Below are 18,612 nucleotides of genomic sequence, written 5' to 3'. Positions count from 1 at the left end.
CATTTACGTAACATCTCAAAACAGCCTTCATTTACGTAACATCTCAAAACAGCCTTCATTTACGTAACATCTCAAAACAGCCTTCATTTATGGAATATCTCACAACAGCCTTCATTTACGTAACATCTCAAAACAGCCTTCATTTATGGAATATCTCAAAACAGCCTTCATTTATGGAATATCTCACAACAGCCTTCATTTACGTAACATCTCAAAACAGCCTTCATTTACGGAACATCTCAAAACAGCCTTCATTTACGGAATATCTTCCAGAATTAATAATTCAGTGACTCTAGAGATTAGAGATGCTGGAAATCTTGACTTAAATTTTTTGTATAATTTAGTTCAGTATATAAAAGTACTGATGTTCTTTTTTTTGTTAGATTTTGAGAAATAAATATAAAATCTCTTGCTTCTCCAAACGGTTTACAAATTAGATTACAGACAAATTAGAATGAATTCTATCATACCTCAGTGATGTATTTTCCTCTCACTTTTCAGAAAGAGTGATATTTGTGGTAAAAATGGTATATTTAAGATGAATTTAGAAAAAGTGATTTTGCGAAATTTTATATTTGTTTTGCAATATTGCATCAATACCTGGTACTTCAACATGTCTAAGATGGTGTACAGGGTGCTTCTATACTTTAATGTGGAGGTTTTGAAATATCTTAATGAATTTTGCTTATAACTTACTACTGGTATATTGACAAAGCAAGACAGAAGAGATAAATATGTACAAGTAATTCTTTTAGTGTGTTAGGTAGTATATAACCAATTGCAGTTTTAGCATGCAAGGTACAATGTATCATACAAGTTTAAGTCAGTTGTGAGATAAATTTCTACCATCTCCATCACTGTAAATTGTACACAGATGACACTTAATTTGCCTTCAGTGTTGATTCTAAGCTTTCCTCCCATTTCAGAGACATAGAAATGTTTTCACTGTTTACATCGTGTATGTGCCATGATATTGACCACCGAGGAACTAATAATTCATATCAGTCAGTATCGGTGAGTATAATCATCTTATTTGTCCGATCTGGCTCTTTATCTTTCAGTTATTTCCTCCAAACTTTTTCTTTCTGGTCTTAATCCTTTGTTCCTCCAAGATACCCATCCTTATATGACATGTCATGATATGCAATGTATTTTGGTATGACATCTGTTTATTCATTCCTCAAAACTTTTGTCTCAGTTTTTAGCTCACCTGGACCGAAGGTTCGGTGAGCTTATGTCATGGCGCAGCGTCCGTCGTCCGTCATCCGTCCGTCCATCAATATTTGCTTCAAATCACTACTAGTCAAAAAGTTCTTATTGGATTTTGACCAAATTTTGCCAGAAACATCCTTGGGGGAAGGGGAACAGATTTTGCATAAATGGTGGCTCTGACCCCAAAGGGGCCAAAGGGACGGGGCCCAATAGGGAAAAATAGAGGTAATTCCTTTAAATCGCTACTAGCCATAAAGTTATGAATGGATTTGAACCCAATTTGGTCAGAAACATCCTTGGGGGAAGGGGAACAGATTTTGCATAAATGGTGACTCTGACCCCCGAGGGGCCAAAGGGGCAAGGCCCAATATGTGAAATAGAGGTAATTTCTTTAAATCGCTACTAGTCATCAAGTTATGAATGGATTTGAACCCAATTTGGTCAGCATTGGGGGAAGGGGAACAGATTTTGCATAAATGGTGGCTCTGACCCCAAAGGGGCCAAAGGGGCGGGGCCCAATAGGGAAAATAGAGGTAATTCCTTTAAATCGCTACTAGTCATAAAGTCATGAATGGATTTGAACCCAATTTGGTCAGAAACATCCTTGGGGGAAGGGGAACAGATTTTGCATAAATGGTGACTCTGACCCCAAAGGGGCCAAAGGGGCGGGGCCCAATAGGTGAAATAGAGGTAATTCCTTTAAATCGCTACTAGTCATAAAGTTATGAATGGATTTGAACCCAATTTGGTCAGAAACATCCTTGGGGGAAGGGGAACAGATTTTGCATAAATGGTGACTCTGACCCCAAAGGGGCCAAAAGGGCGGGGCCCAATATGTGAAATAGAGGTAATTCCTTTAAATCGCTACTAGTCATTGTCATCAAGTCATGAATGATGGATTTGAACCCAATTTTAGGTCCAGAACATCCTTTGGGAAAGGGGAACAGATTTGGCATCAATGGTCCGCTGACCCCGAGGGGGCCAAAGGAGCGGGGCCCTAATAGGTGAAATAGAGGTAAATTCTTTTAAATCGCTATTAGTCATAAAGTTATGAATGGATTTGAGAACCCAATTTGGTCAGAAACATCCTGGGGGAAGTCTACCACAGAACTTAAAGAAATGTACGTCATCACTCTCCATCTACATATGGTTAATACTTTTAGGATTTCTTTTGTGAACAAACTTAATAGCGAATTAAAACAAACATTAGTTTTAAAGGAATTTATTTCATATAAATATGATCACTTTTGAAAAGGAATTGAAAAAAATATAGTCCAAGCTCGACAAATGTATTCCTACGCCGGACTTGATATAGTTCATTGAAAAATGACTCGAGTTAACTGTGGTAGGTTCATTGAGTCTGAATTGTGTGGAAATATAAATATAAAGTTATGAATGGATTTGAACCCAATTTGGTCAGAAACATCCTTCGGGGAAGGGGAACAGATTTTGCATAAATGGTGGCTCTGACCCCAAAGGGCGGGGCCCAATAGGTGAAATAGAGGTAATTCTTTTAAATCGCTATTAGTCATAAAGTTATGAATGGATTTGAACACAATTTGGTCAGAAACATCCTTGGGGGAAGGGGAATAGATTTTGCATAAATGGTGACTCTGACTCCTAAGGGGCCAAAGGGGTGGTGCCCAGTAGGGGAAATAGAGGTAATTCCTTTGAATCGCTACTAGTCATAAAGATATGAATGGATTTGAACCCAATTTGGTCAGAAACATCCTTGGGGGAAGGGGAACAGATTTTGCATAAATGGTGACTCTGACTCCTAAGGGGCCAAAGGGGCGGTGCCCAGTAAGGGAAATAGAGGTAATTCCTTTGAATCGCTACTAGTCATAAAGATATGAATGGATTTGAACCCAATTTGGTCAGAAACATCCTTGGGGGAAGGGGAACAGATTTTGCATGAATGGTGACTCTGACCCCCGAGGGGCCAAAAGGGTGGGGCCCAATAGGTGAAATAGAGGTAATTCCTTTAAATCGCCACTAGTCATAAAGTGATGAATGCATGTTCTAAAAACAATTCTTGAGGTCTTTCAGACCTTAGAGAGTCTGGACTTCATTAATCTTTAAAGCAGTTTGGATTCCCACACTATAACCATATATAGCATTGTTAGAGATTTACAAATAAAACAAATTGAATATGAACATTATTTTGACATTTGGTCTAATCCAACCAGGTGAGCGATACAGGCCCCATTGGCCTCTTGTTTAACTTCTATTTTGATCAAATTTAGTAAGAAAATTAAATCCTAATCTTGCATTGGAGAAAGTAATTTAATGTATAAACATAGGGTTCTTAAAGATTAAAAAGATATTGTCCACAGTGGTGCTGTCAAGGAAATATCTAATATTACTGTAAATGGAAATATTTTGTCATGTTTTCCGTTAAAAACCTATTTGTGCAATTTGTAGAACCAACAATGCATTATGTACCCAATAGGTTGTCTTACAGCTGTGAAGTCTGTGTAACTGTTATCTGAGAGTATTAGACACTTGGAATGGTGTGCACCCCCTGATAACACAAGCAAGCATTATAATATTGATTTTACTGCAGCCTTACATTGATGATTACATTTAATACTAATATTGTTCTCACTCTGTTGTAGAAATCTGTTCTTGCTGCCTTGTACAGCTCAGAGGGATCTGTCCTGGAGGTATTCATTCAGAAATTTTTATTTGATTAATTTGAAACATTTAAAAAACTGAATGATTTAGCTGTTCAGTAAATTTACGATAAAATAAATGTCATAGTCAGGTATTCCTCCTACTGACTCGAGACAGAGGTTATAAGTTGGCATTATTGTAGGATAAATATGGTAATACTTGTTGTTAAAGATTAATACTTACCGGTAATGACAGTAAAAATCATTTGGTTATTAATACTTACCGGTAATAACAGTAAAAATCATTTGGTTATCAAACACTCATGCTTAATTTTGCCTTCATTTTTGTGGGGGTTGTTTATACTAGACCAAGGAAATATTTTTTTACAGACCTAATTAAATATCTAAGTCAATACAGAAAGTCTGACACTATATGAATATATTGGTAAATAAGTAGTGCAATATTGGAAATAATGTTCTATAGAATTACCTTTTGAACGAAGTGATTTGTTTGGGTTTTCAGAGGCATCACTTTGCTCAATCCATGTGTATAGTCAACACAGACGGATGCAACATCTTTGAGAACTTGTCTAGCAAGGTTTGTTAATTCTACATATTAACATTTAATTATCAATTAAGGTTTTTAACAGAACTCATTAAGTTTCAAAGTTATAAGCTTCGATCAAATATGTTAAAAGACAAAAAAAAAAAAAAACAACAGATGAACACTGTCACTTGAATAAGGTATGTGAGTGTTTTCTTTGTAAGATTAAGCTAGGAGCTGTTTACTGTATTATGATACAATTATACATGTATATATTTCTAAAGGACCTGTAAACTGAAGGGTATAAACACACGATGGATTTTCAGGGTAAACAAAATACACACAATATGGAAATATTGTTTTCCAGCAAAGGCCTATTATTTATACCAACTATGAATATTATTAAGGCAGATAAATTTTGATTCCACAATTTTTTCAAAATATGTTATCCTTTGTTTCCTATACCTTCCCTTTAAATTAATGACTGGCTACATTCTTCTGTCTTAATTTACGATACTCTTTGTTAATTAGCTTTTGGCATTGTTTTTTTAATGTATAATGATCCTTTTATATATAATATTTAATTATACAATTCAGGATGATCAACAAGCTTTAGATCTTATGAGGGACATCATATTAGCCACTGATCTAGCACACCACTTACGAATATTTTATATATAATATTTAATTATACAATTCAGGATTATCAACAAGCTTTAGATCTTATGAGGGACATCATATTAGCCACTGATCTAGCACACCACTTACGAATATTGAAGAACATCGAATCCATGGCAAAGTGTAAGTACCCAGTATTGTGATGGAAGGGAGGTAACTCCAGGAAAACATACAGTATTTCTGCCTGTAATCTAAATGATGGCTTGTATGTGTTTGTTAGGAGACTGGTACAGTATTATCAATGGAAATTGCCCGTATATTATAACAGGAAAATCAGGAGCAATAAAGAATTGAGGGGGTCAATACAATTTAGATGTGATGTAGGAGAGTTTGCGGAAATAAAGGGGTCTTTAACATAGCAAGTGAGACTGGTGAATAGACTACAACCAGATTTTCATTATTCCATCAGAACAATATCTAAATTAATACGGTCTCTTACAAAAAAAGCCTAATTTTGACATTAACTTCCCATGCATGTTACATCCCAAAATTCTCACGATGGATAATGAGTGATATAGTTATTATGGGTTTTATTGAACAGCTGGCTATGACAAAAGCAACATGAAACACCACAAACTGCTGCTGTGTCTCCTGATGACTGCATCTGATTTGTCAGACCAGACCAAGCCATGGGATGCCACCAAACATATAGCTGTGAGTCTTGTAATACCTTAACATGTACCCCAACAAATGGATGTCTTGTGTATCCTGGCCTTCTTATATAACAGCATTTAAATTTTACAAAAGCTAACTTGGCCGAAAGGTCAAAGTTGGCTGGTGCTGTCCCTTTGTCTGTTTATCCATTGATTTGTTCTCCGGAATCATTAAACCAAGAAATATTCCTAAGTATGTTTATTCAGATTTGCAAAAAAAAAAAAAAAAAAAAAAGAGTCTGGGTCATTCTTACGGCAAATGAGAACAAAAACGGTTAAAAGGTTCATCTAAAATCCCTTTGTAACATATATCAACAGAATGGTTTTGATAACACTTTTATACAGCACAATATATGTTCATTGTCTAAAACATTTTATGAAGAAACAGAAAAACTTTATACCAATGTTGCTACAAAGGGACTTTTGGATTTATATTTGGGGTACGGTATATTCTGTAATGTTTGACAGGTATCAGGATTGTTCAAATGACTTCGACAGAACTAAACATCCTAAATGCGTACAGTGGAACCTCTATAAACCGAACATGCATGGGACATGACTATTTGTTCGGTTTACAGAGGGTTCGGTTTGGAGAAGTTGATCGAAAAATGACCGGTCGAATTCCGGATATAATTGGTCGGACGATTTTTTATTAGAATGCACCCGATTACAAACCGGCACGTACACACGTAGACAATATTTGGTTTGTCTGAATAATATGCATATTATGAAAGTTAATCAATGTACATGTATATATTGCAGAATATATAAGAAAGGCAAATGACTTTAACTATAGTTTTAAACAGTTTTTTCACATGTACAACTACACTTTACGATCGACCTACATTTTGTTACATCCGGTGAAGCTTCCGTCATGTGGATGGGGCCGATAGTCCAATACGGAATATTTTACATATCGACTAATATTAAAGGGTGTGAAGATGTTTTGTTTCAATATCAATTACAAATGATCAGTTGATACTGGTCGTATTTCCGACATCGTTGTTGTCTAAAAAAACATCAGTGGCTTCTTTTACGAAAACAACCCCCTTTGGGCCTCATTTAAATTAAATGCGAAACTCAGGCTTCTAGCTCTACTTGCATTGAGAAGATAAACGAACTGACGCGCTTCAATGAAGTGTGACATTGTTTCATAATTATCGTGTTGATTATACGCTAGGCCATCCGTCATAATGCCCCCTTGGGATATATATTAGATACCTGTACAAATCACCTACGTAGGTCCCGAGACAATAAGGCTTCACACAAAACCCGTCACAGTTGTTGTTTCACGGTTGACTGGCCTGACCTCGTGTCATAATCGCTCAGGTAAGGCCGGTTTTCAGAAGTAATTTTTGGTATATTTTAACAGGAACCGGACGCAAAATCGGTCCGGTGTTCGGAATTCAGAGGGATCGGTATTTGGAAGTTTTTTAATACTATAATAAAGAAGGACCAATTCCGTACAATGTCAATTCGTTCGGTATTCAGAGGTGTTCGGTTTTTAGAAGGTTCGGTTTTCGGAAGTTGCACTGTATTTGTAATGAGTTGTTTTTGTAGTGTTACGTTACATATTACTTTGGAAAAAAAATGTCCAATATTCAAGATCTCGGATGTCATATGCGTTAATATACTAGCCATTTATAATAGAAGAACAAAATACAAAAAGGTGTTATACTACAGTAAACCTCAGATAAGTCGAAGTCAATGGGACTAAGCAAAATATTTGACTTAATTATCTGATGGTTTTACTTGTCCGTGTGTGAACAAAGACAAAATGATATTTTACTGACCCCAGTATCATGATCGACTGTATGCCAAATAAGTGATTGATAATATTGTCGAAAATAAGCAATAAATAATAACAAACAAATGAATTTTACCTGTTGACAATTATTTATTTATTTCATAAACAACATATTATGCATGGTTACAGATCAAAAGAAAATATATGTATAAAATAATCTTTGCCATAGAAATGTGATTTTCACACCAATAGTCGTACACATTAAAGCATAATATTCTATGTAAACAGTACAAATAGTACAAGAATATACATGTATACATGTTATATATACATAAGTTATTTCTCTTAAAAACCACCTATATTATTTTCCAATTAAACAACTTGTAACAAGAAATAGTTCAGGAAAATTTGATTGACCGTTCGCATGCTGATTTTGTATAAAAGGCAAAGGCAAAGGCCAGTGTTTATCGGCTGCATGATATTTAAAGAGGTTTGACAAAGAATAAAATAATCCCCCATATTATTGTTACTATTGCATCAGTGTATTCAGAATTTAGGTATAGATAAATAAATCAATGATGGAGAAGTATTTTGAATGGGCATGTTTCAGCATGATACATAGTTATCGTGTATATTTTTTGGCAGCCATGTGTATCAAAACAGTAAACAGAAAACATACGGTCATGATGTTATGGTTTGTAGACCAAAATGTGTACATTTTGTTCTAAGCTATTTACACCTTAATGTTTTACTTCACCTGTACACCTGTATTAACAACGAGATGATGTTTGTCCGACAGTCAGAAACTAACAATAGGCTTTTGTAATACCATAATGGTCACACTTGGTCAATCAGCAAATTTTACCCAAAACTGCATGACGCCTCGATTTTTGACACAAAAATGGAAATTTTGGTAAAGTTTAGAAGGGAGGGACCACAAAATATATTTTCGACACAACCGCAGTATTCAATTCAACAGTGTTCAAATTGTCCATGTTTAAGATAAAGAAGGGAAAAAATCGGGACCGAATGAAACATTTGACTCATGTATATACACAAATGTATTTGATTCAAGCATGTTTGACACAAGTAATGTTTACTGTAATTTACCCAGGAGGTGTAATATGTAGAGATGTGTGACCAGGAACTTTTAGACAAGAAGAGTCACATTGTAATGGTGTTCAGGTCTTTTTGTTTTAAAAATGTTGTACTCCTGACTGGAATATTTTGACTCTTGTAATGAATTGTTTGCCAGTATAAATCAAACTCTTGTAATGAATTCTTTGCCAGTATAAATCAGACTATTGTAATGAATTCTTTGCCAGTATAAATCAGACTATTGTAATGAATTCTTTGCCAGTATAAATCAGACTATTGTAATGAATTCTTTGCCAGTATAAATCAGACGAAACTTAACTGTTGTAGGCACTGATCTACAAGGAGTTTTTCTCCCAAGGAGATATGGAGAAGTCAATGGGGCGGGAGCCTATAGAGATGATGGACCGGGAAAGAGCTCGTATACCAGATTTACAAATAGGCTTCCTAGACCATATTGCCCTACCAGTTTATAAGTATGTAATTTTATCATCTCCATCTGTAGTCTTTCTGTTAGACATCTATCAACCATAGGTAATCTGTATTTGATGTTCCTTTTGTGTTCAGCAGATTTAGAAACAAGTTCACTTCTGCTATAAGATAAGTCATTTGAATTCATCATTTTTCCTGGACTACCAAAACCCCTTTTTTTAGCTCACCTGGCCCGAAGGGCCGGTGAGCTTATGCCATGGTGCAGCGTCCATCGTCCGTCAACTTTTTCTTTAAATTGCTACTAGTCCTAAAGTATTGAATGGATTTTCACAAAATTTGGTCAGGAACATCCTTGGGGGAAGGGGAACAGAGTTGGTATACATTTTTACTCTGAACCCCCAGGGGCCTGAGGGGCGGGGCCAAATAGGGGAAATAGGGTTATTCCTTTAAATCGCTACTAGTCATCAAGTTATGAATGAATTTGAACCAAATTTGGTCAGGAACATCCTTGGGGAAAGGGGAACAGAGTTTGTTTACATTTTTACTCTGAACCCCCAGGGGCCTGAGGGGCGGGGCCAAATAGGGGAAATAGGGTTAATCCTTTAAATCGCTACTAGTCATAAAGTTATGAATGAATTTGAACCAAATTTGGTCAGGAATATCCTTGGCAGAAGGGGAACAGAGTTTGTATACATTTTTACTCTGAACCCCCAGGGGCCTGAGGGGCGGGGCCAAATAGGGGAAATAGGGTTATTCCTTTAAATTGCTACTAGTCATAAAGTTATGAATGAATTTGAACCAAATTTGGTCAGGAACATCCTTGGCAGAAAGGGAACAGAGTTTGTATAAATTTTTACTCTGAACCCCCAGGGGCCTGAGGGGCGGGGCCAAATAGGGGAAATAGGGTTAATCATTTAAATCGCTACTAGTCATAAAGTTATGAATGAATTTGAACCAGATTTGGTCAGGAACATCCTTGGCAGAAAGGGAACAGAGTTTGTATACATTTTTACTCTGAACCCCCAGGGGCCTGAGGGGCGGGGCCAAATAGGGGAAATAGGGTTAATCCTTTAAATCGCTACTAGTCATAAAGTTATGAATGAATTTGAACCAGATTTGGTCAGGAACATCCTTGGCAGAAGGGGAACAGAGTTTGTATAAATTTTTACTCTGAACCCCCAGGGGCCTGAGGGGCGGGGCCAAATAGGGGAAATAGGGTTAATCCTTTAAATCGCTACTAGTCATAAAGTTATGAATGAATTTGAACCAAATTTGGTCAGGAACATCCTTGGCAGAAAGGGAACAGAGTTTGTATAAATTTTTACTCTGAACCCGCAGGGGCCTGAGGGGCAGGGCCAAATAGGGGAAATAGGGTTAATCCTTTAAATCATTACTAGTCATAAAGTTATTAATGAATTTGAACCAGATTTGGTCAGGAACATCCTTGGAGGAAGAGGAACAGAGTTTGTTTAAATCTTTATTCTCAACCCCCAGGGGCCTGAGGGGCGGGGGGAAATAGGGTCACTCCTTTAAATCGCTACTACTCCTGAAGTATTGAATAGCTTTTCACCAAATTTGGTCAGGAACATCCTTGAGGGGAGGGGGAACAGAGTTTATATGAATTTTTACTCTGTACCCCTAGGGGCCTAAGGGGCGGGGCCAAGTAGGGGAAATAGAGATTAGTCTTTTAATTGCTACTAGTCATAAAGTTTTAAATGGACTTAAACCAAATATGGTCAGGAATATTCATTGGAGAAGGGGAACCGAGTTGGTATAATGTTTTACTCTGAATCTCCAGGGGACTGAGGAGTGGGGTCTGATAGGAAAAATAGGGGTTAATCCTTTAAATCGCTATTAATTATTAAGTTACGAATGGATTTTAACTAAATTTGGTCAGGAACATCCAGAGAGGAAGGGGGGGAAAGAGTTTGTATAAATATTGAGGGGCCTGAGGGGCTGGGCCAAATAGGGAAATAGGGGTTACTCCTTTAAATCGTTATTTTCATAAAGTTATGAATGGATTTGAACCAAATTTGGTCTGGAATATCCTTAGGGGAAGGGGGAAAGGGAGTTTATATAAATATTGACTCTGACCCCCAAGGGGCCTGAAGGGAGGGGCCAAATAGGAGAAATAGAGATTTGAGTTTTAAATGGATTTGAACCCAATTTGGTCAGAAACATCCCTGGTGATGGGGGAACAGATTTTGCATAAATGGTTACTGCGACCCTCAATCCCATAACTATGTATAGTATCGCTGGGCATTAAGGGATAAACACAATTTTTAATGTAAAAATAGGCCAAAGGGTTTTCCCCACCCTAAGGGACTTAGTTTCTTTAAACACCATTATTGTGTAAAAATAATCCATATGGTCTTTCAGAGAGTACATTTTTGTATATGTATTGACAAATTGAACATGTACATTATTTTGACATTTGGTCAATTCCAACCAGGTGAGCGATACAGGCCCCATGGGCCTCTTGTTTAAAGTCAAAAATTAACTGACAAACAACTTTTAAAAATTGTATTTGTGAGCTTATAAAACAACTTAAAGTGAGTAGTGGTTATACCTATCGATGTTTAGACGAAAAATCATCTATAACTGTTTGTTGTTTTTTCTGAGATTTAGTATAACGGTACAGTACAAGAATATACATGTTATATATACAGTGTACCCTCGACCTATCGCCACCCGAATCTACCGCCACCCTCGCATACCGCCACCTACACCCCTAGAACGGATTTCCCTTCTAGATAATTCCCTCGTTAAGTTCGCCACCCTCGCATAACTATGCGGGAATGCAAATTTATTATATTGAAGCTTGATGTAACTAAAAAAGATGTGCTATATATTTACAGGGTGCTTTCTGAACTCTTTCCTGAGGCGAACTGTGTTAGAGTAGCTGTGGACGACAACCGTCGACACTGGGACAAAATTTGTGCTCTCATTAAAATACGACGCGGTGGCAGCTGTGAACAGATGAGCTATGACCAGATATTAGCACTGGAAGCTGAGGACCACTCACCACAAGCCAACCAATCCAACCACATCCAGTAGGATAGACAACCTCATACAACTACATGTTATTTTCAAAATAAATTGTGTAAACCCATTGGTCCATTTAGTGAACAGTCAATTCATCACAGATTACTGTTATCACATGTGTACGACTTGCATTTATTTACAAAGGCATTAAGCATTGAAAAGATATAGAAAAGGTCTGGCTAAACTTCAGTTTGGTTATTGATGTAAAGGAAGAAATCCAGATACCTAGGGAGTAGGGACATGGTTTTGGATGAGTAATGCAAAAATATTATGGTATTATTTTTTTACCTCACACATCAGTATAGGACTATTTTCTAAATGAAAAAAAAAAGGTAAAAAAACAGAAGTTCTTACCACAAGGGATTAACTTTCCAAGGAGAAGTCCTAACGACACAGTATTAACCTCTCAAGGAGGACACATGTCCTTAAAGTACTAATCTTTCAAAAGCATAATAATTCTATAGACACAAAACTTAACCTTGGACTTCTTTGAAAGCACAAAAATATCCATTGAAGATGGACAGACATGTATATTTACGCTCCTTAAGATTTAGTAATCATATACACAAAAGATGATATAACAACAGAATTAAAGTACACGCTCAGTATTGATCTAATTGTCTGGTGTTGTTAGTGAATGCTTAACTTGTTAGCATAATGAAAATTACCTTAGTGTTAATGTTTTCTCCAGAATGACCAATGAATTTTTTTATTTATTTTTCCGCCAAGAAATTATCTTGCGTTCTCCGTGATGAATATGCACTTTCCTTTACAATATGGAAAAGAGCAAAACATGAAGTGTAAAAATCTTGATGAACTATGATTTTAATATGTTTATGTACTCATCGTTAATACAGAACTTGCAATGTAATTGCTCAAACATATTCATATAACATCTATCATCTTTACCTGAATAGTAAACTTTCTCAATATTTTTTACTGAGTTTCAAGCAATCATAGGCATGTTGACATATTTGATTGTTCATCAGATGGCTTCTTCTGCTGTAAAAGTGTCCAGCTCTTAATTCATAAGAGGAGGGTTTATTCTTCGTATACATGTATGCTACACTTTTTCATTCTACATTTACTTTGTAGTATGTTCAAGTAATGTGTTATCTCCTCTACAGTTTCCTAAAAAAATTGTATTTTAATATTTAGGTTTAGATACCCATTCAGTAGATAGTGATATTTCGATTGAAAGAGTGAATTTCACAATTTAGATTAACATTGTATGTCAAAATTTTGCATTAAAATCCTGTTTAATTCGGAGATTTTAGTTCATTACTATAATGTTAACTTCATTTCTATTTAATTTTTTCTTTTATAACATCAACCTCTGATAAAACAGTTCGAAGAACATCGATAGATAAGCTCATGATATGCAATATTTCAGCATCACATTTCAATAGGAAAAGAATTATCACATTGCCATATGCATTGTTTGTGGCAGTCTAATTATTCCATCACAATTCACTTAAAGTCACTTAATGCACTGATAAGTAAAATTGTGACAAGTTTTGACAGATTCAATAGTAAAAACGTAGTTAAAACCATCAGATCTATACATGTTATGTTTCTCATTTCACAAATGTATATTATTTCTATACATGTGTTTATGAAGTTTGGATTTATTGCATACAACAGAAACTTTTCAATTTGTTACTTGTTGTAAAATCTATTACAATGTTTCTTACAAATAGTGGGGAGAGGAGGGGTAACTTGCCATGGGCTATCTATATGGATTAAATTGGTCGTTTCTGGGTAATTTGTATATTTCCTGATAAAATGCTCACATGATTTTAACAATTTTATGTCCGTGAATGATGTATTCTATAATACCTATGAAAATTACCTCCCTTAAACTGATTTCTGTTTGAATTTGTTTGTTAACTGTTGATGCTTAGATGTTTATAAATGTTTCTTTACAAAATGACAAAATTCAAGTCCATATATAACGTATGCTATAAATTTGCAACCATGATGTATTTTTATTTACTGCATTCTTATTTTGTTAATGAGTTAACATACATAAATATATATTATGTTGCTTTTGTTAGTTATATTCATTACAAATGCTGTACATCTGTATAAGAATCTGAAGATTTATGGTAATTATAAATGATAAAATGCATGCTGAAGTAGAAATAATTCATTGAGTTTACTGATAGTTATTTATTTTCCTCCATAAATCTACTGGTTACTTCCGTTTTTTATTAATTGGTAGGATTTCTTGTTTTTCATATCGTTAATGATATTTGCATTATAATTACTTTATTGTTTACCGCTTACTTTTACTATGCAACATATGCCTCTACTTTTTTTTTCAATCTTACATGTAGTAACCATTTTATCTTGTGTTTTAGTTATATCGGAGATTATTAAATGTTAACTTCTTCCTTGTTACTGAAGTTCCACTCTAAGGGTATGCATATGTATGAGTTACTTCCCTTAAAAACTATAGCCATTTGTATCAGTTTGATCTGTGTGTTTCTAATTAATAGTCCAAACATGTAACCAATGTAAGGCCAAGTGTACTCAGTACCAATGTTTTTGAGAAATAGGTGGGAATAAATCAGTAGGCTCCTTCATGCTGAGTATCAATACCAAAACGGTATGATGCTGGTTTCCAATTGGACATTCAAACTTCAGAAGTACATTCATAGATCTCCTTTGAACCATCTAATACTGTAAGTGTACTTAATTTGACACATTCAAAGTTTAGCGCAAAACCAATTAAAACAGATTAGCGGAATGATGAATTACACACCAACAGTTATTGCCATAAAAACTGATGTAGATAAACTACAATTAGCGCAGTCATGATTAACAGATGCTTCCAGCGTGAAAAAAATGCTTAAATAAGATTACCGCTAAAATATGTATGTTTACAGTACCTTAAAACGATGTATTTTTCATTAGTCATGTTTACTTACAATGATAATTTCTATCATAAATTATGGATAATTTCCTATCATAAATTATTAAAAATGGAGAGTTTTGGTTCCAAATAGGGAGTTTGCAATCCATAGAAGGGAGGGTTAAATTGACAGGTATGTGACCAAGGTTGGAAACCTATGAAACTAGTGATGCTTCAGCTATATTGTAAAAGGAACTACAGTGTACTGTATTACAACAACCTGATATGTGTCACTCATGCTTTATAGACAAGACAGATCTATGTTGTAATAGGAACCATTCTTGTAGACACACTCCAAATGTTGTGTATGCTTTGTAGAGAAGATAGATTTTACATTTGTATTGTGTAGTAATACAAGAGCTTTATATAGTTATGTTGTAGTGAAATACAGTCATGTAATGCCATATCTAATACTGCTTATTGCTACAGCTAAATACAGATTTTTAATAATATTTCATTTTTTTTTTTTAATTGTGTGTATGTGTGAAAAGATGAAGAATATATTTCATCCATAAAAGATCAGATTGTCCAAACATGACACTGCATTGTATCAGTTTGCAATAATTGTCCACAACTCCTGTCCAATTATATATTCCATAAAAGAAGTTATAAATTAGTATAATATTTAGCATGTAGAGGTCTCCAATACACGTGAATGTAATATCTGAGAATGTTACATCATTTCCAGGAATCTTATGCTAGTACTGGCCTGGGAATGTTATGTCATTAATGGAATATTGTGATATACATCGTTTTGTAATAAAAAGGAATACAAGTGAAAAAAATATCCTGATTATATATCCTGGGACTCTTCTCTTTCTCTCAGAGATTACCCCTAACCTTTACTCTCATCTTTAGATTTATAATTTATTATTGAATGTAGTTATAACTTACAATACATGTATATTAATCGAAGTTCAACCCAACAAAACCATACCAGGTGATTCAATATGTATAAAATGTGTGATCAAAAGTTTGTGATATTATAACTGTGTGATAGCTTCTATTATTTCATTGATTTTTTAAAATTTTATTTAACTTGTAGTTTGTGAAGTCTAGCTTGATACCATTGTCCGATACCCATGGTTGATTACACTAGCTATGCTACGCTACACTTATCACCCGTGGATCAACTTAGTGAAAAATCATTGTTTCAACAGAGGCTGTTTGATTGGCCTCATCACATTTTCCTATCAAAATTTCAGCCAAACATATTCAAGGTAACATATTCTTTACAGAAGTGCATATCAAAAACAGTAGCAGCGAGTGGTCTCAGAAATTTAATATCAACAGATTTAAACCATTTCTACAGTATGCTAATCGTAGTGTAGCATAGTGCAATCAACATGTGGGTATCCGACAATGGCTTGATACTTAAATTCAAAGATTTTATTTCACAAAGTAGTACTTGTGTTCTGTGTATATAGTTAGCCTCTCAGTTACTATTTTCCAATCAAATGTGTTGATTGATTTTAAGACTCTATTGTGTAATATAGTCGTATGTGATATGCAGATTTTCCAAAAACCTCATTATATACATTTCTTCGCTTCATTTGTTTCTGTTTGCAATTATTACATCAGATTTTTCATAAGCAGTGTTGCTAGAGATGTATATATAAGTTTTCCTCTGATATAATTTCCTCTTAAAAGTTTATATCACTTTTGTGATATTAGAAAATGAACACTCGGTGGTGAGGAGGGAGGTGCTATCTTCAGAAATTCTTCTTTTGAAAACGCATCAATATTTTATCTGTACGTGACTTTTTATATTTTTGTTTATTATTGCTATATTTCCTCTATAGGTGTTAGGCTTCTTATCAAACTTCATGGTAACACTGGAGTATGTTGTGGTTAGATACCTTTATCTAATATCAAGTAGGGGATAATTAGCAGCTAAAAAATCCTGCCTGAGTATAGAGGCTGTTCAGGAAAGGAAGTACAAATTGTCACTAGGAACCGATTGTTATATGACAGGGAAAAACCTTCTTGAATATTTTACCTTTTCAAATTTCTTTTGTTGTTTTGACTTTTTTCATTTCAAATAACATAGTCTAGATAAATAGATAAGTATGTATGCATGCATTTTAAATAATATTTTAAGTACTTCAGTAACTTTACATTCTTGAAAATAAATTTTAATAACCATTTTAGCATGTGAATATTTATGGCACAAACTGAGCATGTTCAGTTGGAAGATGGATCTATATGTATTTCTGTAGAGATTATATGATTATCTGAAAGGTCATTTGACTGTTTTGCTCAAAGTGTTATAGATTTAGAGATTCATATAATGTGATTCAGTCAAAGTTACATTTAATGTTTGGTAAGGCATATTAGAATATTAACAACATTAACTTTGGTGTATTCTAATTCAATAAAGGACATTTTTTCAAATTATTTACTAACCTTTTGATCTTCAAATTAGGTTTGCTTTCACATTTAGATACAAATTGGCCAGTATACAGTATTGTATTCAAGGTGAGGTTATCAACAAACAGCCATTCAGGGATAGTATTGTCATCTATAAATGTATACTTACAGTAGTGATTGAAGACTTAATTTGTTATTGATAATTAATTATCCACTACTAAGTATGATTTTACAATTCTTTTTTAAAACTATTATCATCATATAATCACAGTTTATCAGTAAGAAAACATTTTGTATTTTTTCCTTCATGGAAAAAACCGAGTAACTCATCTACATTTTATGATATTTGACCTTATTGTAAGATGATGGAAAATTTCTAGGTTATATTAATTAGCTTTAATTAATTTTTATCCTGCTGTGTTTCAGTTGTTACTTAAATAAAAGATATTATATTGACCATAAAGAATTGTTCTTTTTTGTCTACAAGGTGGTAAAAATGGCAACCTATATAATATACCGTATATGACCTAATATGGGCGCGGGTAATTGACAGTGGGGCGCCCAGATTGAGATTTGTTATTCAGAGGTTTTATGAAACAGACTATACATGTACCTTATAGCAGAATACCCAAGGCTGTGGAAATGGTAAAATATTCAGTCATAAAAATATTCCAGATGAAGATATCTATTCATTATCATAAATTAAGTTTAAACATCACTTGAATATTCCTGTAAACTTGTAAACCATTCTAGCTGTTCTTTAGAACAGAGAATGTGCGTTCCACCATTTATGTTCAAATGGAACTCTTTTGTGTTCTATCTATAGACACAGGTGATTTCCCAGATCATATCAGATATCGTTTTCTTTGACCTATTAATTGATTTACACTGTCTTTTACTAGTTTTCTGTTCTTAACAACATTTAGTTAACAACATGAATTAAGTCTTTTACTTGATCTTCAAATAAATATGGTATTTATTGATAAGTAATTTGTATGTGTGTTTAGCATTAGTTTCAGTTGCACTTTATACTGACATCTGTATCACAGAATAGACAAAATGTGGCGAAAACTTCTGTTCCAGTGACTTAATTGGGTGAAGAAAATTGAACACATAAAGTAGCAAAACATTTCACATGGGTTGACATCATTTTGACACTCAAAGATTTTTTTTCTTGGGGGGGGGCCCTCATTAGGTCATATACGGTAGGTACATGTATAATATAGTTGAGTCTTCGGTTAATTTATCCTGTTGTTAATGATCACAATGTTGTGCTAAATTCAACTCATTATGAATGAAAATAT

The 18,612-nt window shown here is 34.5% G+C and overlaps 1 protein-coding gene across 3 annotated transcripts in view; it reads left to right on the top strand.

Annotated features, from left to right (window-relative positions):
- Nucleotides 1-17,764, top strand: part of LOC117329332 (cGMP-dependent 3',5'-cyclic phosphodiesterase-like) — a 181,578-nt gene extending 163,814 nt beyond the window's left edge. For all 3 annotated transcript variants that reach the window (XM_033887246.1, XM_033887245.1, XM_033887244.1), the window contains exons 24-30: nucleotides 927-1,014; nucleotides 3,831-3,878; nucleotides 4,351-4,425; nucleotides 5,073-5,172; nucleotides 5,591-5,703; nucleotides 8,875-9,020; nucleotides 11,835-17,764. In XM_033887246.1, the coding sequence (XP_033743137.1) occupies nucleotides 927-1,014; nucleotides 3,831-3,878; nucleotides 4,351-4,425; nucleotides 5,073-5,172; nucleotides 5,591-5,703; nucleotides 8,875-9,020; nucleotides 11,835-12,033 (769 nt within the window). In that variant the 3' untranslated portion in view covers nucleotides 12,034-17,764. The remainder of the gene's footprint in view (nucleotides 1-926; nucleotides 1,015-3,830; nucleotides 3,879-4,350; nucleotides 4,426-5,072; nucleotides 5,173-5,590; nucleotides 5,704-8,874; nucleotides 9,021-11,834) is intronic.
- Nucleotides 17,765-18,612: the final 848 nt, after the last annotated feature.

The sequence above is a fragment of the Pecten maximus genome, chromosome 6 (assembly GCF_902652985.1).
Source record: "Pecten maximus chromosome 6, xPecMax1.1, whole genome shotgun sequence".
Classification (NCBI taxonomy): domain Eukaryota; kingdom Metazoa; phylum Mollusca; class Bivalvia; order Pectinida; family Pectinidae; genus Pecten; species Pecten maximus.
Note: the sequence above shows the minus strand (reverse complement) of the source record. Positions and strands in the feature narration are given on the sequence as shown.